The sequence below is a fragment of the Phyllopteryx taeniolatus genome, chromosome 22, assembly GCF_024500385.1.
Source record: "Phyllopteryx taeniolatus isolate TA_2022b chromosome 22, UOR_Ptae_1.2, whole genome shotgun sequence".
NCBI classification, from domain to species: Eukaryota; Metazoa; Chordata; class Actinopteri; order Syngnathiformes; family Syngnathidae; genus Phyllopteryx; species Phyllopteryx taeniolatus.
The window spans coordinates 10,850,413-10,875,601 of NC_084523.1; the positions used below are offsets into that span (position 1 = coordinate 10,850,413).

The window sequence follows — 25,189 nt, forward strand, 5'->3', positions numbered from 1 at the left end:
ACATTCGCCAGTTTTACTCTTGAGATAGAAATTTTGGATAGCTCCCAAATGATGATCAAGAAAAATAGAACGGGTCTAAAAAAAAAAACACCCACATTCTAGAGAATATTGTTAAAACAATAGACGAGACAATAAATAGTAGCATGTATGATGCTTCCCCCCTCTCACGTTTCCATCGTACCTATAGTTGTATTTCTTGTGTATGCAATATATGTTAGTATATACTTTTTGTGATTAAAAACTATCACGATGTTAGACCATACTGATGTATATATTATGTACGGTTTGGCATTGTTGTGCTTGAAATAAAAGTAAAAAGAATAAATAAACTGAAATTGAAAACATGGCAAATATTTAACCTAACCCCGCCCCTCTGCAGTGAGAACGGGGGCTCCATTGAACAATTCGAAACGCACCCCTGGCCACCAGTCGTCCGTCGCCGCTGCTGTAGAAGAAACAGCAAAGAAGGGACGAACCAAAGAAAGAAAAGCCTAAGAGCGGAGGCAGCGGCAACAGCGACGAGCAACACAATCACAACAAGAATCGGAGTAAAAAAAAAAAAAAAGTCGGAACCGGAACACACACACACACACACACACACACTGACGAGCAGCTAGGCTAACGGCTAACGAGCGACATGGCGAGCGCCTCGTATCACATCTCCAACCTACTGGAGAAAATGACCTCCAGCGACAAAGATTTCAGGTAAAAAGCCGCTCACGGACGAAACTTTTAATTTAACTGCGTGTGCTTAAAATAAAAATAGAGCGAGACGACTCGCATGTTGCAGGCCCCACCGACTTTAGCAGTTAGCATATCACCTGTCACGTCGGGGCTATTAAAAAAAGAAAAAAAAAGGCATTTTCTCACATCAATGGCTAATTTGCGACTGTGTGAAATGTGTAGTGGCGCCAAGATGTCGTGACGATAAACTGGGATGCAACACGCACACAGGAGGGGCTAGTTAGCTGCGGCTAGTTAGCTGTTAGTTTCACACCCCACTCAATGCAAGTTGTGTCATGCTAGCAGCTAACATGCTGTCATCTGCAGTTTGTGTACACGAACAGTCACGCAATGATGTCACAGAGGCAGCCTCAAAGCCGTGGGAAGGCAAATACTTAAAACAAGAAAGCTAAATAGTTGGCGCCTGTCAATCCTCCCTAGGTGCTAACCATGTCGCACGCATTAGCATTAGTAGGATATTTTTTTCACAACTCGTGGGACGCACAGCTCGTTAGCATTTAGCTGCAGCTAATTAGCAGTTTATTTTCTCAGCTCAATGCATTGTTTTTGAGTCGCAATTTGCGTCACGCTGGAAGTGTGAGCATTGTCACAACATACATGTGATGTCATGTCATGTGCATTTTTTGTGTGGATTAGCGTCATGCTAAAAACACGGCTAGGACAATTAGCTGTGTTGACAATCGCTATGCTTTGTAGCACGCACGCGAGCATGTCACATAGGCAGCCTCATTGGCATGGGAAATCATGAGTTGGTGACGCCATTGAGTCATCTGCAACGCACACCCCAAAACAATTTTTTATCGCCCCGTGATCATGATTATCTTTGTGTTCTTATAAATAAATCAAAAATCAAAGGTGAGTTGACAGGAAGAAAAGCAACAACTATGCCATGACGTCAGCTACTTGGGAACCTATTTTCATGCTATCCGGGGGTTTCTATGATATGCTGTGATGCTGGCGTTTGAGCTATATTTTTGATCACTCAGGCAACATGGAAATGACATTCTAAATGTTTCTGCGTGGTGACGTCATGCGCCACATGGCAAGAGCAATTCTGTGGCTTCATGTTGAAAGGCTGCATGCGATCATGAAACTGAATCTGTATGGGCGCTCGCTTAAAGTGAGATATTAGCCTTACCTCCTTAGGCCTGGTACACACACACAAAGATTTTTTCCACTCGTAAAAGTCTTTTTATCTGCTACAGACCCCACACATCATGATAAAAGAAATCGGGCATTCAACAGTTTTGGTCATCACTCACCTTACTTTATCGCTCGGTAAAGTTGTTGGCAGCACAGGGGGGGTTCGGGTTCGGATTGAGGGCCGCCATACAGCATGTGACAAATCTGCTCCTAAAATGAGCCAATTTCCCCACAGCAAAAACATATGCTGTAAAATATGTCTAGAATTGATGCCACAGACATGTTAAGACACCTGGAAACTCTTCCTGTAAATTATATTGCCAACATTTTTCTTACTGCGCTGCGATTGGCTGGTGACCAGTTCTGGGTGTACCCCGCCTCTCGCCCGAAGAGAGCTGGGATAGGCTCCAGCACGCCCGCGACCCTAGTCAAGATAAGCGGTACAGAAAATTGATGGATGGACATTTTTCTCATGATTTCAATAACATTCCACACGTATGGGTGCGATGACGTAATTGGTCGTGGCGTGCAGGTTCATGGCCACAAATGACCTGATGACTGAATTGCAAAAAGATTCCATCAAACTGGACGACGACAGCGAGAGGAAGGTGGGTTCAAAGTTCACTGAGGCACAATTTAAAATCTTTGTCATATTCATAATCATCATAATAATAAGCGTTGTTGTTGTGGCGGCGGTGTGATTGACAGGTGGTGAGGATGATTCTAAAGCTGCTGGAGGACAAGAATGGAGAAGTTCAGAACTTGGCTGTCAAATGGTAAAATCCATAAAAATATCGCATGAGCAAGACTTTGTTTTTTTTTTTTTCTCCTTCCATTTTTGTCCACTTTTTAGCCCTTCCACATTTCTCACCCGATTCAAAACATTCAAACTTCCAAACAGTAGCACAGTTCAGAGCATTTGGTCTTGTATTGTTCACATTTCCAATTTAATACTTTTCCCACAATTTCACATTTTCCACAAGAAAAAAAACCATTCAAGTGAATGAGACATTCAAGTAAAAAGTTCATCTTTCAGTCAATTTTACTTTCTCACACTTCCACTTAGTCACACCATTCCAGCTTCCAAATGTTCACAAAATTAAGGACATTTGGGCTATACAAATCCCAGTGTTCCCACAATTCCATATTTTAATCATAATATTCCCAAATTTAGACAAGATTCCATCTTGACCTCCTCCTTCCACATTCCTTGGCTGCTTCAAATTTAGTGTCACATTCTATATTTCAACAATTCAATTAATTCCACAGCATTCACATGCAATTTCTCCCCAAATTGCAATGTCTGGTTAATGTTGTTATGAATAATCTTTGTGTGTTGGGGCAGCCTGGGCCCGCTGGTGAGCAAGGTGAAGGAGTACCAGGTGGAGACCATCGTGGACACGCTGTGCACCAACATGCTGTCTGACAAAGAGCAGCTGCGAGACATCTCGTCCATCGGCCTCAAGACCGTCATCGGAGAGCTGCCGCCCGCGTCCAGCGGTGAGCCCGACGTAGTCTTCGACATCATCATCATGACATCATGTCTGATGCCCGCTCTCCTTCCCAGGCTCAGCCCTGGCTGCCAGCGTGTGTAAGAAGATCACAGGCCGCCTGACCAGTGCTATTGCCAAACAGGAAGACGTGTCGGTGCAGCTGGAGGCCCTGGACATCATGGCTGACATGCTGTGCAGGTATCAGGGCTGGGCCATAAAATCAAATATCCGATTTTTATTTTATTTTATTTTTTGCTTCCACTTTGAAAAATCTCTCTTTTGCCCCAACGTGCAGTATCGTTCAACATTTGTGGTGCCATTAAGAAAGATAACATTTTTTTTTTTTAAAAAGCACCGTATTTTTAAAAAATCTTCTTTACCACATTAACAATTTCTAGACTAAAGTGGTAAAATTTGAAATTGAATGTTATTTTCATTTTAAAAAAACAAACAGAAAATTCCTCGCTTTCTGAAGTAAGTTTTTTTTTTTTTTTTTTTTTTAAGTGTGCCTAAACTTTTGAACTGTAGAGTATGCAAAGACAACCCTTAATAAATCCAAATTTTAAATGTTCAACAATTTAACATATAATGAGCTGTTAAATTAGTCACCTTTTCCCAAAAAATAGTCATTAGAGAGTTCAGTAAAGTCTCTAACTATAGTGAGTAGTGAAGCACTGAAATGGAAATTCTTGGCCGGAACCGGCTAAGATGGCATCTGGATCTCACGACAGAGCGAGCCAGCCGAGGCGGAGCGGCTTCTGTGTACTCCCGCTACTTGCAAATGGAAGTGGAGCAGGAAAAGGTTGTGTCTGGTTGGCTGTTATCACTCACGATCCCATCATATTACATCGAGGAAATACACACAGATTTATGTTATTAGGAATTCCGTGCACCTTCCTGGCAGGACACACCCTGCTCCAATATTACCGGCTCCAGAACACGCGCCGCTCGACTACGATTGGTTCCTGTACATTCGTGGTTGTGGGTTCAAACATTCCCTCGACATTCTGGCTTATTGGGTTAACGTGTTTTTGTTGTTGTTGTGTGTTTCAGACAGGGGGGGCTGCTGGTCAACTTCCATCCCTCTATCCTCAGCTGCCTGCTGCCTCAGCTCACCTCACCCAGGTTGGCCGTCAGGAAGGTAAGAAGCCATCTTATTGTCGCACGTGGGTGTCGCAACCGTGACGCTCTTTTTGACGCAGAGGACCATCATGGCGCTGGGACACCTGGTCATGTCCTGCGGCAACCTGGTCTTCATCGATCTCATCGAGCACCTGCTGAGCGAGCTGGGACGCAACGACAACATGTCCACCACCAGGACATACATCCAGTGCACCGCAGCCATCAGCAGGCAGGCCGGACACAGAATCGGTCAGCCGACACACACGCACACACACACGCACACACAAAACTACCGATACCGATGTTGCAGCCTCGAGTTTTGGCCGATACCGAAATCAGTCCAATCTGATTTCAGCAATAATCATGCATCATTGACTTACTTAAAACCCCAATTCCAATGAAGTTGGGACATTGTGTTAAACATAAATAAAAACAGAATACAATGATTTGCAAATCATGTTCAAGCTATATTGAATTGAATACACTACAAAGACAAGATATTTCATGTTCAAACTGATAAACGTGATTGTTTTTAGCAAATCACAATCGAATATTGTCATAATTAATTTTTCACAGAGTTTGAAGAATATATGCCAGAGAGTGTTGTTACATTGCCTGTTTGTATGTGTTTATACGCCGTTTTTGTCACAATATTCATAATTCTGAGAGATACAAGTGCCGTGAGTTCGATACTAATTTTCGGTAGCTCGTCAATGATGTTTTTCATTCATTGTATTTTAGCTTTGAGCGAGGGATTTTTGTGAGCCAAAACGAAGAAATAAACTCATGTTGATCTATTTGAACATTCAATAGGTGTAGTTTTTCTGTTATGTGTGTTTAGTTTCACAGTCAACTTCAAGTGGAGTGTCAATAACCAACTTTTTAAGCAAGCAATGTTCACTATTACTGCTTGCTGCTCCGTTAGCACCTTAGCAAGCTGTTGTTGCGATCACGTGGGCTCTGCACGCAGTCCGGGTGGAGCATGGAATGGACTGCTTGTATAAGAGTGGTCAAATCGGAGATTTTAGATCCAGTCCGATCCGATCCTTGTTTATTTGCTGACGTCGGACGTCGGATCAGGAAACCCCTACACTCAACACAACGAGGCTCACTTGAAGTTTTGTGCGTGCACTCAGGAGAATACCTGGAGAAGATCATCCCACTGGTGGTCAAGTTCTGCAATGTGGACGACGACGAGCTGAGAGAGTACTGCATCCAGGCATTTGAGTCCTTTGTCAGGAGGTAACACCAGCACGCATAAGTACACGAGAAATGAATTGATATGAACATTTTATGTCATGATAATCACGGGCAAATGTTTCACGACTGATAGTATCAAGATATTGCTCTTCGAAGAAAAGAAAATCACACGCACACACATTCTCCAAAAACATTGCAAAGCCTTTTATTTTGAATACAAAATCAGCAACCTTATGTACTTAATCACTGCCATTGACGGCTGTTGAATTAAAATATCCATGTTAACATGGAGGACTGGCAGTGAATGAGTTAAGGGAAAACAAATTAAACTAAAATTGTATTTCAATTCACTGCTCTGCATATTCCTGACTTTCGTACACAAGGATCATATCCTCACTAGGGTCGTGGGCGTGCTGGAGGATGTCCCAGCTGAACTGGTCGCCAGCCAATCGCAGGGCACACGGAAACAAACAACCATTCACACCTCCGAGCAATTTAGAGTTCTCAATGAACCGACCGTGCGTGTTTTTGAGATGCGGGAGGAAACTGGAGTACCTGGAGAACATGCCAACTCCACGCATGCGGGGCCGGGATTTCGACCTTGGTCCTGTGAGGCATAAGTGCGAACCAGTCGTCCGCCGTCCCGACCCATATCATAGTCATGAATAGAAAATGGAAACAATTATACATGAGTCAGGAAAGGGTAGAAGATCAAATGCAACCCTATTAGGGCTGGGCGATATGACCTAAAATTCATATCATGGTACAAATTGAATCCATTCACGGTAACGCTCCATCTATAATATATCGCGCCAGTGTGGAAAGGATAATGTAAGCATTTATGAATGGGTTGTTGCTTTCGTTAATATAATAATTGTCGTGTCATGTTGCGTACTTGGGTGTCCAAATGGATGTGATAAGATTGATCCGAAGAGCGTTTACCGCATACCGAAGAAACCTGAAGCTCGTCGCAACAATTGAGCTTAACAATTAAAACCTACTGACCGCGTTTACTTTCGACACTAGATATTGTAAGACAAAAACTTTTTTGATTGATGCTTTTTCAATCTCATATATCAGATATCTTCTTGTTCTTATTGCCTTTTTGTTTTAACATCTTTGTCAAAGTGGAGGGAGAATAGCAAAGTAAGAATTTCATTGTTTTACTGTGCATTTGACTATAAAGAGCTTGAATCTTTCATGTTTTCCGTATTAGGCATAAATAGCAATGACAAAAGCAGTCTTGACTACACTCCATATGTAAATCATGTATTAGATTATGCAGCGGCCGAAAGAAGTGTTTAACACTGCACCATTTTTCTCCAATATATTTCCAAAGGTGCTATTGACGTGCAACTTTCACCAGATGTTGGGAACAACTAATCCATACATACACACACAGTAAGTCGGTAAGTAATCCATACATACAAAGAAAGTCGAACAAATAAGATCGGAAATGAAGTTATGTATAATAATGTGAAATGACACAGGGGAAAAGTATTGAACACGCCAACTGCTATTTATTTAATACTTTGAACAAAAGCCTTTCTTTGGAATGACAGCTTCAAGACGCCTCCTGTATGGAGAAACTAGTCGCATGCATTGCTCTGGTGTGATTTTGGCCCATTGCTCCACACAAGCAGTCTTCAAATCTTGAAGGTTCCATGGGCTTCTTTTATGGACCTTGAGTTTCAGTTCTTTCCATAGATTTTCCATTCCATCATGGCATCCAAATAGTTACATTTTGCTCTCATCAGACCAGACTATATTCTCCCAGTATTTCACTGGCTTGTCCAAATGTCGTTCAGCAAACCTGAAACGATCTTGGACATGCTTTTTTTTCCCCAGCAATGGGGTCTGGTGAGCGTGCATACAGGCCATGGTGGCGAAGTACATTACTCACTGTTTTCCTTGTGACAGCAGTACCTGCAAATTCCAGGTCTTTTTGAAGCTCTCCACAAGTGGTCATTGGCTCTTGGACAACTCTTTGGATTATTCTTTGCACTCCTCTGTCAGAAATCTTGCGAGAAGCACCTGATCGAGGCAAATTTCCGGTGGTATGATTGGCTTTCCACTTCCGATTTATGGCCCCGACCGTGATCACTGGAACATTCAGAAGCTTAGATATGCGCCTGCAACCGATGCCCTCGTTATGTTTTGCAACAATGACTTCGCGATGGTCTTGAGACGGCTCCTTGCTCTTACCCATCATGAGATGTGTCTCGACTCACACCTTGGCAATGACACCTTTTTGTAGGCCATCAATTAGGACCGAACCAGTGAATCTTCATTTGCATTTGTTGATCGATTGTAGGTGTTGTCTTGGCTTTCCGTGCCTATTTGCACCTCCCTTTCTTCGTGTTCAATACCTTTTCCCTGTGTCATTTGACCTTCTAACACACAGCGCATTTGTTCTACTTTCTTTGTATGTATATAGATTACTTTGGTTGTACCCAAAATCTGGGAAAAATTTCATGTCAATAGCATCTTCGCAAATATGTTGAGTGAGAAAAATGGTGACGTTAAATACTTATTTCAGCCGCTGTATATAATATAAAAGCAAGTTGCATTTGGATTTAATTCATGAGGAATTTATTCTTATGCATGTACAAATCTTTTACAATAAACTCTTAAAGAACATCAGTCTGGATGCTGCAGGCTGGGCAAGAGGTGGGGATACGGATTTGGGTCCCTTTCATCCGTAATTGCGTAAGGATCTGACAAAACACGGGTGCCAATGTTGTACAGAAGCTTTGCTGCATATTTTAGCTGGCAACAAACTTGAATACTGTGATAAGTGACGAAGTCACCACGAAAATTAAGGTGGCGATGAGTCTTTCCTCCTTACGTTAATTACTTCTTGTCCTTCTTTAGTGATGACAATACTTTTGGTAAATGTTGCTTGTCACCCGCCATAGAGGCGAGGATTAGGGAGTACGCAAAACGTGTGAGCGCCAACGCCCAGACTATTTATAATTTTAGCAAATAATCCTTAACCTGGAATTTGATGGCTGCAACACGTTCCAAAAAAGCTGGGACAGGCTCATGTTTCCCACTGTGTTACATCACCTTTTCTTTGAACAGCATTCAATCAACGTTTGGGAACCGAGGACACGAATTGTTGAAGCTTTGGAGGTGGAATTCTTTCCCATTCTTGCTCGATGTACAGCTTCAGCCGTTCAAGAGTCCGGGGTCTCCTTTGTCGTATTTTACGCTTCATAATGCGCCGCACATTTTCAATGGGAGACAAATGGACTGCATGCCGGCCAGTCTCGTAACTCCCGCACTCTTTTACGACGAAGCCACGCTGTTGTAACACGTGCACAATGTGGTTTGGCATTGTCTTGCTGAAATAAGCAGGGGCGTCCGTGAAAAAGACGTCGCTTGGATGGCAGCATATGTTTCTCCAAAACCTGGATTTACCTTTCAGCATGAATGGTGCCTTCGCAGATGTGTAAGTTACCCATGCCATCGGCACTAACACAGCCCCATACAGATGCTGGCTTTTGAAGTTTGCGTCCATAACAGTCCGGATGGTTCTTTTCCTCTTTGGCCCGGACGACACGACATCCACAATTTCCAAAAACTATTTGAAATGCGGACTCGTCGGACCACAGAACCCTTTTCCACTTTGCGTCAGTGCATCTTCGATGAGCTCGGGCCCAGAGAAGCCGGCGGCGTTTCTGGGTGTTGTTGATAAATGGCTTTTGCTTTGCATAGTAGAGTTTCAAGTTGCACTTACGGATGGAGCGCCGAACTGTATTTACTGACGTCGGTTTTCTGAAGCGCTCCTGAGCCCACGCGGTGATATCCTTTACACATCGATGTCGGTTTTTGATGCAGTGCCGCCTGAGGGATCGAAGGTCACGGGCATTCAATGTCGTTTTTCGGCCTCGCCGCTTCCATGCAGTGATTTCTCCAGATTCTCGGAACCTTTTGATGATATTATGGACCGTGGATGATGAAATCACTCAATTCCTTGGAATTGTACGTTGAGCAACATTGTCCTTAAACTGTTTGACTATTTTCTCACGCACTTGTTCACAAAGAGGTGAACCTCGCCCCATCTTTGCTTGTGAATGACTCCTTTTATATCCAATAATTGCACCCACCTGTTCCCAATGAGCCTGTTCACCTGTGGGATGTTTCAAACACGTGTTTGATGAGCATTCCTCAAATTTTGTCAGTCTTTTTTTCCCCACCTGTCCCGGCTTTTTTGGAATGTGTAGCAGCCATAAAATTCTATGTGAATGATTATTTGCTAAAAAGAATAAAGTTTATCAGTTTGAACATGAAATAGCTTGTCTTGTAGTGTCGTCAATTAAATATAGGTTGAACATGATTTGCAAATCATTGTATTCTGTTTTTATTTATGTTGAGCACAAGTTGATTGGAATTGGGGCTGTACATACTCAAACAGATTCGTCCCCTTTTTAACTAAGTCCAGTTCAACGAAAATGATTTCGAGATGCATTTCGAGCTGACCGTATAAACACGGCAGCCACTTGTGAATTGAATTTGTCTATGTTCAAGTTGACATGCTTGCTTAGTACCGGGTGGAAGTTCGACTCTCTTCTGCATGTTGTTGGCGTGTCATTTGCTCAGGTGTCCGAAAGAGGTGTACGCCCACGTCCCCACCGTCATCTCCATCTGCCTGCGCTACCTGACGTACGACCCCAACTACAACTTTGACGACGAGGACGAGGAGGACAACGCAATGGACGCCGACCAGAACGACGAAGACTACCAAGGTGCGGAGGAGGCGTGTGACTGTGGCTCCGCCTCCAAATGGTCATTTTTCCGTTTCCAAGTTGTTGTGCACCCAATTGATTTTGACAGTCATCGCCAGCATACGGACAGAGCCCTGTCGCAAAGAGCAAAAATGCTCGAGTAATTTTCCCCCTATTACGCATCCAGGGCTCTGGTGCCACTTTGTGGAATTTTAGCATTAAAGGGAAAAAGAACACAACAGAAATGTGCAATTTGTGAGTTTTTCAGCGCATAACGGAGGATAGTTGGGGAAAAAAATCGGAAATGCGGTGGGGTTACTCTATTTATTCTGATTATTGTTGACAATTTTTTGAAACCATCCCAACAACAAACTCTTACGACTCCAGGGGAACTATTTTTTGACATTTCTAAACTTTTTCCACAATTCCACATTTTTCATGAAAAATCCTGTTGAAATGAAAGGACACATTTTTCAAAATGTTTAACTTCTCCCTAATTTTTGACTTATTGAACTCAATCCAACCATTGTAACGCCTTTGTGATTTCTCGGGAGCGACCTTTTCGCATTCCCCAATTTTTCTGTATTTTGCATGACATTTCCAAATCAACTGCTGATTTGGAACCTCCTCCTTCCATATTATTCAACCAAACTATTTTCTGGAAGTGCAACAATGAATTGATGACGACCCTATTTTCCACACGATAAGGCGCACTTAAAAGCCTTGAATTTTTCTCCTAAATCGACTGTGCGCGTTCTGTGTGCACTGAGTTGCAAAATCTGTGAAGATGTTGTGCGAGTTTGGTAAGCACTCAGACAATGACGAGAGGGAACCCGGCATGTTTGGTGGCAAAATTGCCCAGCTGTTCAATTCAGATACAGAAGATGAGGACTTGGATGGACTTGTCACAAAATATTGATTCCAAAAAATAATGCGTAGTCGAATAAAGTTCAACCAAACTCTCAGTTTTGCTTCCGTTCTCTTGGGTTGGCATGCGCCGAATAATACGGTGCGCCTTATGTATGGCTTAAGTCCAGAAATAGACCCCGCAATTGAGACTGCGCCTTACAATCCGGTGCGTTGATGGTGCAGAAAATACGGTAATCCGTGATCAAATGAATCGACGGCTGTTTTGGGAATCGATGAATCGTTTAGACCCATTGTTTAACTTAAAATTGTCCAAATCCTCGGAATTTCAGCCTCTCAACAATAAAGATTCTCTGATTTTTGTAGTCCTCCATCGAAGCAGACTGATTATCTTCAAAATAAGACATTTGCAAACATCTGCTTGACTTTGGAAACCAATGATGATTTTAGCTGATGTTCTGACAGAGATTACAGAGCATACCAGTCAGTGAATTATCATGAGTTTGTTGGTGCATTTTCTGCACTGTGAATTTGAAATGTTAAAATGTTTTTTAATGGAGGGAAATCATCGACAATTATTCAATTAATCATTTGTTACAACCCTTCTATCGTCATGTTATACTTCACTGCTTTCAAATAGTCCAAGTCTCACATTCCATATTTCAATATTTCAATGAATTTGACAGCATTTCTTTTCACTGTCTTGACTTTTCAACATTCTCACCTGATTTATTCACAAATCTCAAGTTTCAACATCAGAATTTTTTTTCCAGCCTCTATTTGATGTAGAATTTTTTTCCCCCACTTTTGCACCATTTTGTGTATTTGATATATGTCCTTGAAAGCACTTTCCTGACCTTTTGAAAACATTTTGCCCACTCTGCGTGTTCAGGCAGTGACGACGAGTACAGCGACGACGACGACATGAGCTGGAAAGTTCGGCGGGCGGCGGCCAAGTGCTTGGACGCCGTTGTCTCCACGCGGCACGAGATGCTGACCGAGTTCTACCGCTCTGTGTCCCCCGCGCTCGTCTGCCGCTTCAAGGTAACCCCCGTATTACAAGCCCCCACGCACGGCCCATCCCATTTCCGTGCCTCTCCTCGCCACTAGGAGAGGGAGGAGAACGTGAAGGCAGACGTGTTCCACGCATACTTGTCGCTCCTCAAGCAAACGCGGCCCGCTCACAGCTGGTTGGCCGACCCGGACGCCATGGAGCAGGGCGACACTCCCCTCACCATGCTACAGAGTCAGGTGACTTCATGCAAAAATTGGCCACACTCCACTCGCGCTATTTGTGTGTGTGTGTGTGTGTGTGTGTGCGTGGTGCGTTAATGCGTGCGGCGCCCCCAGGTGGCCATGATTGTCAAGGCGCTCCACAAGCAGCTGAAGGAGAAGAGCGTGAAGACGCGGCAGTGTTGCTTCAACATGCTGACGGAGCTGGTCAACGTGCTGCCGGGAGCACTGACTCAGCACATCCCCGTGCTCGTACCAGGTAGGTGGGGTGGCGGTCAGGGTTTTCCAGGCTCAAATCCACGCAGAGGTGCTACTCATTCTGATCATTCATGCACGCGATACCTTCAGTCGTGTATTGTACGACCGTTCGACTTTTCAAGATAAGAGCTGCCATGCGGCCGTTTTTTTGTTTTGACTTGCGAGCGCAAACTTGATATGAATGGTCAACTCGCTTCACAATAATAATGATGCAAAGCACCTTTCAAGGCACTATGATGGCAGCACTTTGGCAAACAGTGAACAAACTGCCACTCCCAGATGAAGTTTACAACATTAAAATGAATTAAAATGACAAAATGTGTATTTTTAAAACGACAACTTTGCTTTAGGATCGTTACCTTAGCTTAATGCTAACAAACTGCAAATCGCCATGGATATGCTAACCACTGGCATCGATAGTGGCAGTTTTAGAAGCAATGCATATTTGAACACACACGGTGGAGCAACACATTTCGATAGATGATGTAACAATATTCACAGACATTCTTTATCCTTAAAGTAGTCTTGGAAGAGGAAGTCCAATCTTTGTCGTTTGAAAAACACTCTCCGTGAGTGTGCAAGATGATATTGCCTCAGAGTGGCCCAGACGGCCACACCGGAAGGAGCGACACAATGAATTGGATTGCAGAATGTTTAATTCTTTACAATCTATTATATTATTACACGAAAGTCCAATATTACAGAGTGTTATTTTTCTCATGAGAAAATATCAATTTTTTGGAACAGATGAATGGCCTTTCTATAAATTTCAATGGGGAAAGACGATTTGAGATAGGAGTGATCTGAGTGACGAGCGTGGTCACGGAACGAATTCAATTCAATATGACATTGGAGAGAGAATCTTCCATTGGCGGTTGGCGTTCTTTTCGGGTTTTGGGAGGGATTTCCAACTGTCGCTGCTCCATCGGCAGTATGCATTTAAAAATGTCTTTCAGGCATCATCTTCTCCCTGAACGACAAGTCAAGCAGCTCCAACCTCAAGATCGACGCGCTGGCTTGCCTCCACGTCGTCATGGTTACGCACCCCGCCCACGCCTTCCACGCCCATGTCCCCGCCCTGGTCCCCCCCGTGGTGTCCTGCGTGGGGGACCCCTTCTACAAGATCACTTCGGAGGCTCTGCTCGTCACGCAGCAGCTCGTCAAGGTGAACGCCTCTGGCCGGCGTCCTGATCGCCTCACGCGTGCCTGCATCTCACCCGCTCGACCGATTCTGTCTTGACAGGTCATCAGACCCCTGGACAGCCAATCGGAAGGCTCGGACACCTTCGACCCCTCCCCCTACATCGACGACCTGTTCAGTTGTACAATCAGACGCCTCAAAGCCGCCGACATCGACCAGGAAGTCAAAGAACGCGCCATTTCCTGTATGGGACAGATCATCTGTAACCTAGGTAACCAACCCCCTGACGCCAGCTTGACGGTTAGTCATCTGTGCTTCAGCTTCCTGTTTGTCTCCTAGGCGACCACCTTCCCACCGAGCTTCACGGAACGCTCTTGATCTTTTTGGAACGTCTAAAGAATGAGATCACACGCCTCACCACCGTTAAAGGTGAACCACCCTTATGAGTATTTAGTCATATGCAAATGAGCGCTTTTAATAGGCCTGAGTGATTCATTCCACTTCATTTATCAGGTTCGGGCATGTCGCGCAGCTCTCAGCATGACCATTTCTTTTTGTTGTTGTTGTTGTTGTTGTTTTTATTTTTTCAAATAAAGCTTTGACGCTGATCGCCGGCTCCCCGTTGAAAATCGACTTGCGCCCTGTCCTGCCCGATGCCATCCCCATCCTGGCATCCTTTCTGCGCAAGAACCAGCGTGCGCTCAAACTCTGCACGCTTGCCGCCCTCGACATCCTGCTCAGGAACTACAGGTACCCCCAAACTAGCAGTGGAAAGTAACCAAGAACAAAGACTTTTAAGGTATCTATTCTTATGTCCAATGGTACCTTGACTGAGGAGTTTTCCCAAGGGAACAGTTTTTTTTTTTTTTTTTTTTTAATCCAGCAAATGGCGACTATGAGCGGAAAACATTTTTCTGCTCCTTTGCCGCTAACCTCGGCCTCGTTGTTTTCAGCTCGGCGGTGACGCCGGCGATGGTGGACGCGGTGCTGGCCGAGCTACCCCCGCTGATCTCGGAGAGCGACATGCACGTGTCCCAGATGGCGCTGAGTTTCCTGTCCACACTGGCCGTCACGCACCCGTCGCTGCTGGGCCAGCTGAGCGGCGGTAACATCCTCGCGCAGCTCATCGCGCTTGTCAGGTCGCCGCTGCTGCAGGGTGGCGCGCTGGCCGCCATGCTCGACTTCTACCAGGTAGGCGCGCGCGCGCGCGTGTCTGTGTGAACAATGTGCGTTGTAAAATAAGGAATAGCAATCATCCTCCATCATGTTCATGTTATCGAGAAGGCATTTCAATGTAATAAAGCAATTTATTTATTTATTTATTCATTTTTAAATAAAAGAAGCGGCACGGTGGTCAACTGGTTAGAGCGTCAGCCTCACAGTTCCGAGGACCCGGGTTCAATCCCCGGCCCCGCCTGTGTGGAGTTTGCATGTTCTCCCCGTGCCTGCGTGGGTTTTCTCCGGGCACTTCGCTTTCCTCCCACATCCCAAAAACATGCGTGCTAGGTTGATTGGCGACTCTAAATTGCCCGGAGGTGTGACTGTGAGTGCCAATGGTTTGTTTGTTTGTTTGTGCCCTGCGATTGGCTGGCAACCAGTTCAGGGTGTACCCCGCCTCCTGCCCGATGGTAGCTGGGATAGGCTCCAGCACGCCCGCGACCCGCGTGAGGAGAAGCGGCTCAGAAAATGGATGGATGGATAAAAGAACTGTGTACACTTGTTTATTTGGCTCATTGAATAATCATTAATTTGTTCATTCATTCATTCATTCATTTTCTGTACCGCTTATGCTCCTGACGGCTCGCGGGCGTGGTGGAGCCTATACCAGCTGACTCTGGGAGGCACGCGGGGTACCCACTGAACTGGTCGCCAGCCAATCGCAGTCAATGTTGTTATTATTTCATGAATCAAATGAATCAATAATTTCACATCCAGTAATTTAATTATTATTTAAATGTTTAATAAAATATGTATTCTTTCAAGGTTATTTTAAAAAAGAATGTATAAAAAGTAAAATTGTTTTTATTTACAATAATTACATTTAATAAAACAAACAATTGTTAAGTCTATATGTAAGAATTCATTTTAAGAATTAATTGATAAGTCAGTGTAGTTTTTGATGTTATTTGTTCATAGTAATATGAACCAATCATTTTCAAATAAATGTGTTGAGTTTCTGTAAACTTTTTCAAATGTTTTCACATTAAATTCACCCTTACTTATTTATTTTTGAAATAAAAACAACTCAGCGAATGTAGGCGGTAAAACTTCGGCGGTGTTTTCTGCACCTTTTGTACCTTGAAAGTAAAGAAGGCACTATCCAGTGCAAGTCTAATAAATGTGACAAAAATTCAAGAGCCAAGCCAATTTCCTTCTGTGTTGGTGTTTGCGGTCAGGCTCTTGTGTCGACGGACACGGCGGGCCTGGGCTACATGGACCTGCTGAGGATGTTGACGGGCCCGGTGTACTCCCAGAGCGCCGCGCTGCCTCACAAGCAAGCATACTGCTCCATCGCCAAATGCGTCGCCGCGCTCACCAGGGCGTGTCCGGCCGAGGGGCCGGCCGTGGTCGGCCAGTTCATACAGGTGCGTACCGGCGCCCGAGCGGGTCCTCGACACGCGTCGGCTCCGAGCCCGGCTCACGACTCGCTTGCGCTTGTGGCCGTCAGGACGTGAAGAATAGCCGCTCCACGGACTCCATCCGACTGCTGGCTCTGCTCTCCTTGGGCGAGGTCGGCCATCACGTGGACCTGAGCGGCCAAGCGGAGCTTAAGACGGTCATCTTGGACGCCTTCTCGTCCTCCAGTGAGGAGGTGCGCTCCGCTGGCTCGCTGCTTCCCGAGCGCTCTTGATGGCAGAAAAGTGAAAAAGTTGATACAGCGGCGCTGCCTCGAGATGCGCCTCGAATTGTGACCACGCTTGTGCGACTGAACCGCATTCACCCGTTGCAGCCTCCCCAAAAAACAAAATGTTTGCCGTGAGGTGTTTTTGAATGATTACAAAAGCACAATCCATAATATTCTACTTAATAAAAACATACAGGAATGATATCAGCTAAATTCCTTTTTGACCAAGCCAAACAAACAGAAATGCTGTGCATTGAGGGTCTTTGCAACGAGGACTTCAAGTCTCAGCTCGCTGCAAACTGCTGTTTGTCACCATAACGCGCTCGTGTCTCAATTTTGTGCTCGTAAGTCAGAGCCGCGAATCGGCTGATGGTATCTTGAAAAAGACTTGCAAGTTTGGTCACTCGTATCTTACGGCGCCGCTGTCGGTGATCGTCCTTGGACCAATGAAGTCAAATTGGATCATTTCACATTCCGCAGGTTGCGAATCACCAGTCTCGTCGACTTCCTGGCGAGCTCACGGCTAACTGGCTAACTGGCTTTCTGTCTGTCTCAGGTGAAGTCGGCGGCGTCGTACGCGCTGGGGAGTATCGCGGTGGGAAACCTTCCGGAATATCTGCCCTTCGTCCTGCAGGAGATCTCCTCGTCGAAGCGGCAGTACTTGCTGCTGCACTCGCTCAAGGAGATCATCAGTGAGTGTGTGTGAGGAAGAGTGTATTTTTGTGTGTCATGTTCTTAGGTTTTAACGGCACGCCGCGTCCAGGTTCGGCGTCGGTGTCGGGCTTGAAGCCGTACGTGGAGTTGGTGTGGACGCTGCTGCTGAAGCACTGCGAATGTCAGGAGGAAGGAACCCGCAACGTGGTGGCCGAGTGTTTGGGCAAACTGACGCTCATCAACCCCGAAACGCTGCTGCCCAGACTCAAAGGATACCTGCTGTCAGGTGTGTGCGTGAGAGACTTGTGTGTGTGTTTGGCTGCTGTGTTTGAGCTTGTGCTTGTTGTGCGTGTGTGACTGTTGTGACTGAGTGTAAGTGTTTGTGCTGGTGCGTGTGTGTGAGTTTAGTGTGTGTGTGTCTCGTGTGTGTGTGTGTGTGTGTGAGACTATGTGCACATGTGTGAGTGTGTGCGCCCGCGTTGACACCACGGCATGCGTGTGTGCTCAGGCTCGTCGTACGCCCGAAGTTCTGTGGTGACTGCGGTCAAGTTCACCATCTCGGACCAGCCGCAGCCCATCGACCCCCTCTTGAAGAACTGCATAGGTGCGTTGCCAAGGTTACGTCCACGTTGGCGTGAAAGCCTGTTGTGACGCGTCTGTGGGCGCTAGGTGACTTCCTGAAGACGCTGGAGGACCCCGACCTGAACGTGCGGCGCGTGGCCTTGGTGACCTTCAACTCGGCGGCGCACAACAAGCCAAGTCTCATCCGGGAACTTCTGGATGCGGTCCTGCCGCAACTCTACAATGAGACTAAAGTGCGCAAGGAGCTCATACGAGAGGTAAAACGTCAACGCATTCAAGTTTATTTCTCAATTTTTTTACTTTTTTTTTTTGGAGGGTGCATCTTTGCTCATGTGCATTGCTTAGACTAACAATATGGCTACAAACGGAGAGGAACACGTTTGCTAAAAGCAACACAATCGAAACGTCCACGGCAGGAAGTAAGTTCAAAAGTTAATTTAGAACTTTAGAGCTAAACTTGTCGAATAATGTCCTTTTTTTTTTTTTTTCTTAGCAAAGGGGAAGTGAAAGAAATGTCATGTAATTTTAAGACTTTAAAATCCATTTCGTCCATCCCTATACATAAATGTTTGATTGGCGCGCGTGCATGTAGGTGGAGATGGGCCCGTTCAAGCACACGGTGGACGATGGACTGGACCTGCGGAAGGCGGCGTTCGAGTGCATGTACACGCTGCTGGACAGCTGCCTGGACCGCATCGACATCTTCATCTTCCTCAACCACGTGGAGGACGGCCTCAAGGACCACTACGACATCAAGGTGGCGTGAAGCGCGGCGACCGCGAGCGTCGCCGCGCTTGACCCGATCGCTCTCCTGTCGCCCTCGCAGATGCTGACCTTCCTCATGCTGGCCCGCCTGTCGTCGCTCTGTCCCAGCGCCGTCCTGCAGAGGCTGGACCGACTGGTCGAACCTCTCAGAGCCACCTGCACCACCAAGGTACGACTCGACACGCACGCGCACATGCTGGCCGTGTCCAAGTTGCGGTATCGTACATCGCCTGCAGGTAGAGACAAAGTTCCCCACTGGAATCCCTCATCTTGGAAGTGTACCAAAAGCTTTGTGTCTGTGCATGTTTAACATGAGTGTGGGTGTGTGTGTTTGTTTAGAATATTTGCATGTCATGTCTTTGCTTGTGTGTGTTTAATGCGCATGCGTGTGTAGTGATACACCAAAATGAAAATTCTCGCCCGAAAGCCGGAACACGGAAAGAAATGACTGTGCCGCTTATTAGGAAGCTCTGACTGCAGTGCTGCCAATCTATAAAAAAATCACTTCCAGGACAGTTTGCTGAAGAACATGACTGCGGGACAGTTATTGCAGTACAGCTGTGCCTCGAGCTACGAGTGACTCGACTTACGAGTTTTTGGAGATACGAGCCTTCAATTGGCAGAGTTTTTGCATTGACTTGCGAGCCCAACGTTGAGGAACGAGTGCTGTATGGCGGCCGAAGGCTTCACTCGCTTGACAACAGGCAGCACTTTGGCTGATGTCATGAGTAAATATTCTGAGAAAAAGAGGCTTCAAGCTGTATATTGCCACAACCAGTTGGAGCTATAAAACTAAGAGAATAACACGTGTATTTGAAACAAAACCACAACCACAACCACAGCCTCCTCCAAGCACCACAGCCACACGGTTTAAAACTGCGGACAAGAGAAGTTGCGGTGCTACGTCTCCAGAAGAACCAAGTGTTTGATGTTGAGGAATCTCTCTGAGCAGGTTGATTGGCACGCAGAACATTTAAAGAAGAACTGAATGTCATGTGGGGTGCAAATGTCGTTCCCGTGTGTTTCTACACGACGACGTATTGAGGAGTGCCAGTTTTTTTTTATCGAAAGACGTAAAACAAAAGTTTGGAGCACGTATCCGCCCGCCGACCTGCCATAGAGCCCACCTGCACAACAGAACCAGAAAGGAAGGGCTGGGGGGGGCGAGCAAGTGAAGAGAGAGAGATAGAGAGACAGCAGCTTTAGCGGGGACGGTCAGACTCGCCTCTCCCCAGCCACTTCATCCATCTCTTCCGGGGGGATCCCGAGGCGTTCCCAGGCCAGCCGAAGGACGTTGCTGCGGTGTCTAGTGACAGGCGGAATCGTGAAATGATCTTCCGTTGGGTGGCAAAATGTCCACTCGAGCTGTGTATCCATCCAGCTGTTGCAATTCATACGACGGAACAAGTCTGAGCTCCCTGCAAATAGCTCCGTTTTGTGTTCAGTCCAGATTTCACACTAAGTACATTTGTGACAAGATCGTTCTTGGGGAGGTTTTCCCGTTGTTAAATGGGTGCCTTGACTCTGCCGAGGTCTACTGACGATAACCATCTGTGAATGAGCTCGGCTCCTGCATCGTGTTCACGATATGAACGTCATCTTTATGTTCCAAGCATTGATCTATGCTTCCAGTTAGCTCCATCGGTATTGGGACATGAACACAATTGTCATCGTTTTGGCTCTCGACACCACCGCAATGGATTTGAAATGAATTGATTTCACTGCAGACTTTCAGCGTTAAATTGAGGGTATTTACATCCAAATCTGGTAAACGGTTCGTGTTAATGCCTCCCACTTTTTAAAGGCTAACTCGCTACGTGCTAGCGTATCGCGTATCCTAGGATGAAGCAAAGTTTCCACGGTGTTTTCAAAACACCTCGCGATGACCAGCGAGTTGGAATTCCAAGTCGTCTGTTTTATGTACCAGAGATCTTGTGTTGGAGAGATACAGACGTGGAAGTACCATCGTACGCCGACGACAGAGTCGGAATCTGTTCTCTCCAATGCAAGATCTGTGGTGACGCACCACGCTGCAATGTGATTGGCTGCTGGAGAGCATGACGCAGATGGCGCGCCTGCGCCGCCATCTTGGCTAACTTGCTACTTTGCTCTGGCGTGTACACACTCCTTCGCCTCATTGGTCAAGAAGAAGAAAATGAATTGCGAATGAAATTCATAGAATGGAACACATGCGGACAGAACTGAAAAAGTCGAACCGAACTGGACTTTTCAAAAACTGTTCCACCCCTATATATTATTTATTATAAGTATTTATTATATTCATGAACTTTTACATGTGCTTATAGGCCCCTTTTCTTAAGGGACATACTCGTTCATTTTCGGTTTCCGGCTCCCGTTCTGTGCGCGTTATCGTGCATGACATCATTTTCTCTTTAGACACCTATTTATGGGCCTGCTATTTTGCTCTTGGAAGTTGGTCACTCTGCGCTAAAACACGGTTGCAGCCTGACCTATTTGGCAAGTGTACTGTTCTGCCCAATCACTTCATGTGGCAATAGCTTCGCAATACGCATGGCGTCCCTGTCTTCCTCCTGTCAATGACTCCTTGTCCTCCTTTGGTGATAACGATGCTTGTCAGAAGTCTATCTTATTCGCTGCCATGGAGGGGATGATTAGTCACGTATAAAATGTGTGAACAACAGATGCCAAACGTTGGCCTTTGCGACATTGTAGGTAGCCAGCCGCGTCGGCCGGAGCTCGTAGCTTGCTGGATGGCGCAAAATAGCGTGAAACAAGCATTCCCCGACACGAACGTGGACGCGCAGTTTTCTTTTTTTCCACAATATAGTGTGCACAACTGCACACTGGCCATGTTTTTTTGGTTTCGTAATAACACAATCTTGTTTCGGTCATTTTATTTTGGTGAGAGAGGTATTTCAGTCCCAAACTGAAACTGCACTTGTAGGCCATTTCTGACCAAAACATTTGGAGTGCATCGCTTTGTGTAATGTGTGCGTGCGTGCGTAATGTTTGTTAAAGGGTCGTCTCCATCAATTTTTATTTATTTTTTTTTAAAAATAATATTTGTCTTTTTATTGGGTTTGCAAGATAATTGTGTAAGTAATGCACACACAGTGTGGTGTGTGTGTGTAAGCTTTGTTTGTGTGTGTGTTTGTAAATAACGCATGTATTTGTGTCTACGTCGTGTGTGTGTGTGAGACGTGAATGCGCGTGTAGATTGCGTGTCTGCATTTGTAAATGACTTCCCCAGTTGCATATTCATCTGTGTGTGTGTGTGTGTAAGTCACATGAGGCACTGAGGCTTTCCTACCAATTGTGCCGAAAAAGCTTCAAGGCTTCGGTGATGGTGACATCTGGTGGACAACAGAAGCCATAGCAACCTCTCAAGAGCACGACTGAAGCACTGGCACTGTTTCCCGTGACAGCAATAAAAGTTCAGAAAAGTCTGGATGGTCATTCAAGGGTTTTGTTCGTTCATACCAAATGATGATGATATCGTCATTACAATAAAATATGCACATTTCAGATGAACCAGATTTACTCTTTATAAATGCAAATTATATTCAATGTGTTTAAATGTTGGTTAGGGGTTGATTTAAAGCATTGAGCTTGATTTAAAAACTGTACTAAAAGTCCCCAACAGGAGTAGAGATCCTTCCTACTCTGCAAATGATCATGGTTTGTGAATTCACAAACATCATTTGCCCGTCACTAATAAGTAACGTCCGTCCGTCCGTCCGTGTTTCAGGTGAAGGCCAACTCTGTGAAGCAGGAGTTCGAGAAGCAGGACGAGTTGAAGCGTTCAGCGATGCGAGCGGTCGTGGCGCTGCTGACGATCCCCGAGGCCGAGAAGTCGCCGCTGATGTCAGAGTTCCAGTCGCAGATCTCGTCCAATCAGGAGCTGGCGGCCATCTTTGACTCGGTCCAACGCGACTCGGGCTCGGCTAACATGGAGTCCATGGACACTAGCTAGACCGACGCGCGCGCGGGTGCACGCGCGGACGCGATGCGACAGGGTGCCGACATCCCCGCTGCTGGAGCGACAACCTGCGGCATGTTTCCATGACAACACCCATACATACACACGTAGTGATACACTCTCCTAGCGATTGGTCGTTCCCATTATGCATTGCACTGAAATCAGCGCTCGGAAAAGTCGTGCGGATAAAACGACAAAAATGTTCGTCGACAAGATTGGAAACTCCTCCCGTTTTTCATTGTGGCTTCTTTTTTCTCGATTTTTAATTTTTATTTTTCATTTTTTTTTTTGCCAAAAGGAGAACAGGTAGCGTGACCTGATTGGCCGCCGCCGTGTTCCGGACTGATCCACGAACTGGTCGCACTTCCTGCCCGAGGCGAGGGAGTTTAGCTTTGCGTTGTTGGTTTTTTCTTTTTGTTTTTTGCGATGGCGACCAGCGGGATGCTCGCCAGGCGGGTCCTTCTTTTTTTTTTTTGGACCTATCGGCTACTCTGTTTTCTCTGAGTTACGCACAAACTTGCCGTATACTCCGTCTCCTTTAGAAGGAAGAAAAAGAGAGGATGTCGGTGTTGGAGTGTGTTCGCAGACCTGACTGGACGCTAGTGGTCACCATGGTTACGATCCGTTTTCTGACCGGTCTGCTCCTGTTAATCGCCCAAAACAAAAAAATAAAGGCCCATTTCTGCCTGCCTTCATACTCGCACACGTGTCCTATTTTCTGCAAATGATCAGCATCGCAGGCTACACGGCGGTCTAGCGGTTAGCATGTTTGCCTCACAGTTTGGGATTCGAATCTCGGCTCGTGTTTTTTCTTTCCCCTTACATTCCAAAAACATTCATGAAGGATGAGTAATGTGGGTGGGAGGAAAAAAATCCAAGCGAGCATGGAGAAGCTGGAGCCAAGGTTCGACTGCAGAACCTTTGAACTGTGAGGCAGATGTGCCAACCACTATGGCCACCATGTTGCCCCTTTGTGAAATATTTCAATGCTGACGAGGATTGAGGAAAACGTTGATTTTTGTCACAGGATAAAATACAAACAAAAAAAGCAGTCCTGAAATGGTGTCAGAACTTGAGCTTCTCTATTTTTCTAAAGTTTCCTTGTTCCTGTCGCTCAGCAACACACAAACAGGAAGTGTGTGTGTGTGTGTGTGTGTAAGGGAAGTCGCTATTTTGGGTGACTCCTTCCTGGGTGGGTGTGGCTTGACAGCGACGTGACAGACGTGTTCGCGCGTGAGCGTGAAAGTCCTGTTTGTGTGTATGAGTGAGTGTCATTTATCCGATCAGCGTATATACGCTCGCTCCGTTCGTGTTCTCTCCTATCAGATTGAAAGTAGTGCATAACTTTGTCTCGTTGACAAATCGACCCTACTTGAGAGTTGAGGCCAACTTCCGGTATCACTTATTATGGAACGATAAACCGGATGTAGGTGCGTGCCTTCCTGTCGTTGGTAGAGGAGGGAGCGGCTCACGATCGAGCAGCGTTCACGCAGAACGGGGGAGAGGAGCAAGTCGACGGGGGTGAATGACGGTGAGGTTTTCTTTTTTTCTCTCTTTCTCGCTCGTTAATTTGAATGCTTTTCTCCGACGTGTCACTTGAGACACGACGCACCGCGACCACTTGTGACAGACAGCGGGGTTGGGCTCGGCTCGGCTCGGCTCGGCTCGGGGGTGCGCGAAAGGCCGAGGGTAGCTGGGGCCGGTTTGCGGAAGCGAACGAATCGCAATCGATGGACACACAGGCGGCGGAAAGATAAGACCCTTAGTCGTCCCCGTGCTTTTATTGACATGATGGCGGCCCGCCCGTCTACTCCACACACACGGCGTGGCCTGCCCGGAGAGCTGGCCGGCCATGAGCGCTCCTGTGGCAGCCACAGAAACACAGGAACTTCCGTCATATTATCGACTACTGTTTGGCTGTCTGTCTGTCTCTCTGTCTCTGTCTCTCTCTCTCTCTCTCTCTCTGCTCTAACTTAGCCTTGTGCTCTCTCTCTTTCTCTCTCTCCCTCTCTCTCTCACCGCACGCGCACGCACACGTCTTATTAGTATTGACAGACCCCACCTAGTTGTGTCTGCGCGTACGCGAGATGTTCAGGGTCCAACACTTGACTGCAATAAATGAGTTTGATGAGGCCTTCATGGACTGTAAGACAAATGTCTTCTTTTAAAGGGGACATTTTAAGTTTAGCCTTTGTGTGTATTTGAATAGGTGAGGCGTTCAGGGTCCAAAAACTTGACCATGTTGCATGAACAGGATTAGGCCTTTAATGACTGTCGGACATTTTATTATTTAAACGTTTTTTTAGGGGACATTATAGTGTAGTCTGTAGGGGAGACGTTCATGGTCCAACAACTTAACTGTTATGAGGCCTTCAGGGACGAGGACAAATGCGTTAATTCACCAACACTCCCGAACGTGGCGCAACTTGGTGAATACGCAATTTGAAAACT

General features: G+C 45.9%; 2 protein-coding genes across 5 annotated transcripts in view; both read left to right on the forward strand.

Annotated features, from left to right (window-relative positions):
* Positions 1 to 392: 392 nt before the first annotated feature.
* Positions 393 to 23,433, forward strand: cand1 (cullin-associated and neddylation-dissociated 1). The gene is made up of 26 exons (XM_061762620.1): positions 393 to 705; positions 2,420 to 2,495; positions 2,596 to 2,663; positions 3,233 to 3,387; positions 3,455 to 3,578; positions 4,434 to 4,521; positions 4,583 to 4,751; positions 5,639 to 5,744; positions 10,308 to 10,453; positions 12,192 to 12,343; positions 12,410 to 12,550; positions 12,650 to 12,791; positions 13,747 to 13,955; positions 14,034 to 14,202; positions 14,271 to 14,360; positions 14,528 to 14,681; positions 14,885 to 15,122; positions 16,328 to 16,516; positions 16,600 to 16,743; positions 17,333 to 17,468; positions 17,540 to 17,716; positions 17,939 to 18,034; positions 18,100 to 18,269; positions 18,605 to 18,769; positions 18,839 to 18,946; positions 22,508 to 23,433. Exons 1-26 carry the CDS (start codon positions 638 to 640, stop codon positions 22,730 to 22,732), a joined length of 3,705 nt encoding a protein of 1,234 aa, XP_061618604.1. The 5' UTR covers positions 393 to 637; the 3' UTR covers positions 22,733 to 23,433.
* A 533-nt stretch (positions 23,434 to 23,966) lies between these two features.
* LOC133472202 (ras-related protein Rap-1b) overlaps positions 23,967 to 25,189 on the forward strand; it is a 9,924-nt gene continuing 8,701 nt past the window's right edge. Inside the window, exon 1 of one of the 4 annotated variants that reach the window (XM_061762750.1) lies at positions 23,967 to 24,269. In XM_061762750.1, the coding sequence (XP_061618734.1) occupies positions 24,264 to 24,269 (6 nt within the window). In that variant the 5' untranslated portion in view covers positions 23,967 to 24,263. The remainder of the gene's footprint in view (positions 24,270 to 25,189) is intronic. The other 3 variants (XM_061762748.1, XM_061762749.1, XM_061762747.1) reach the window with 3 other exon arrangements.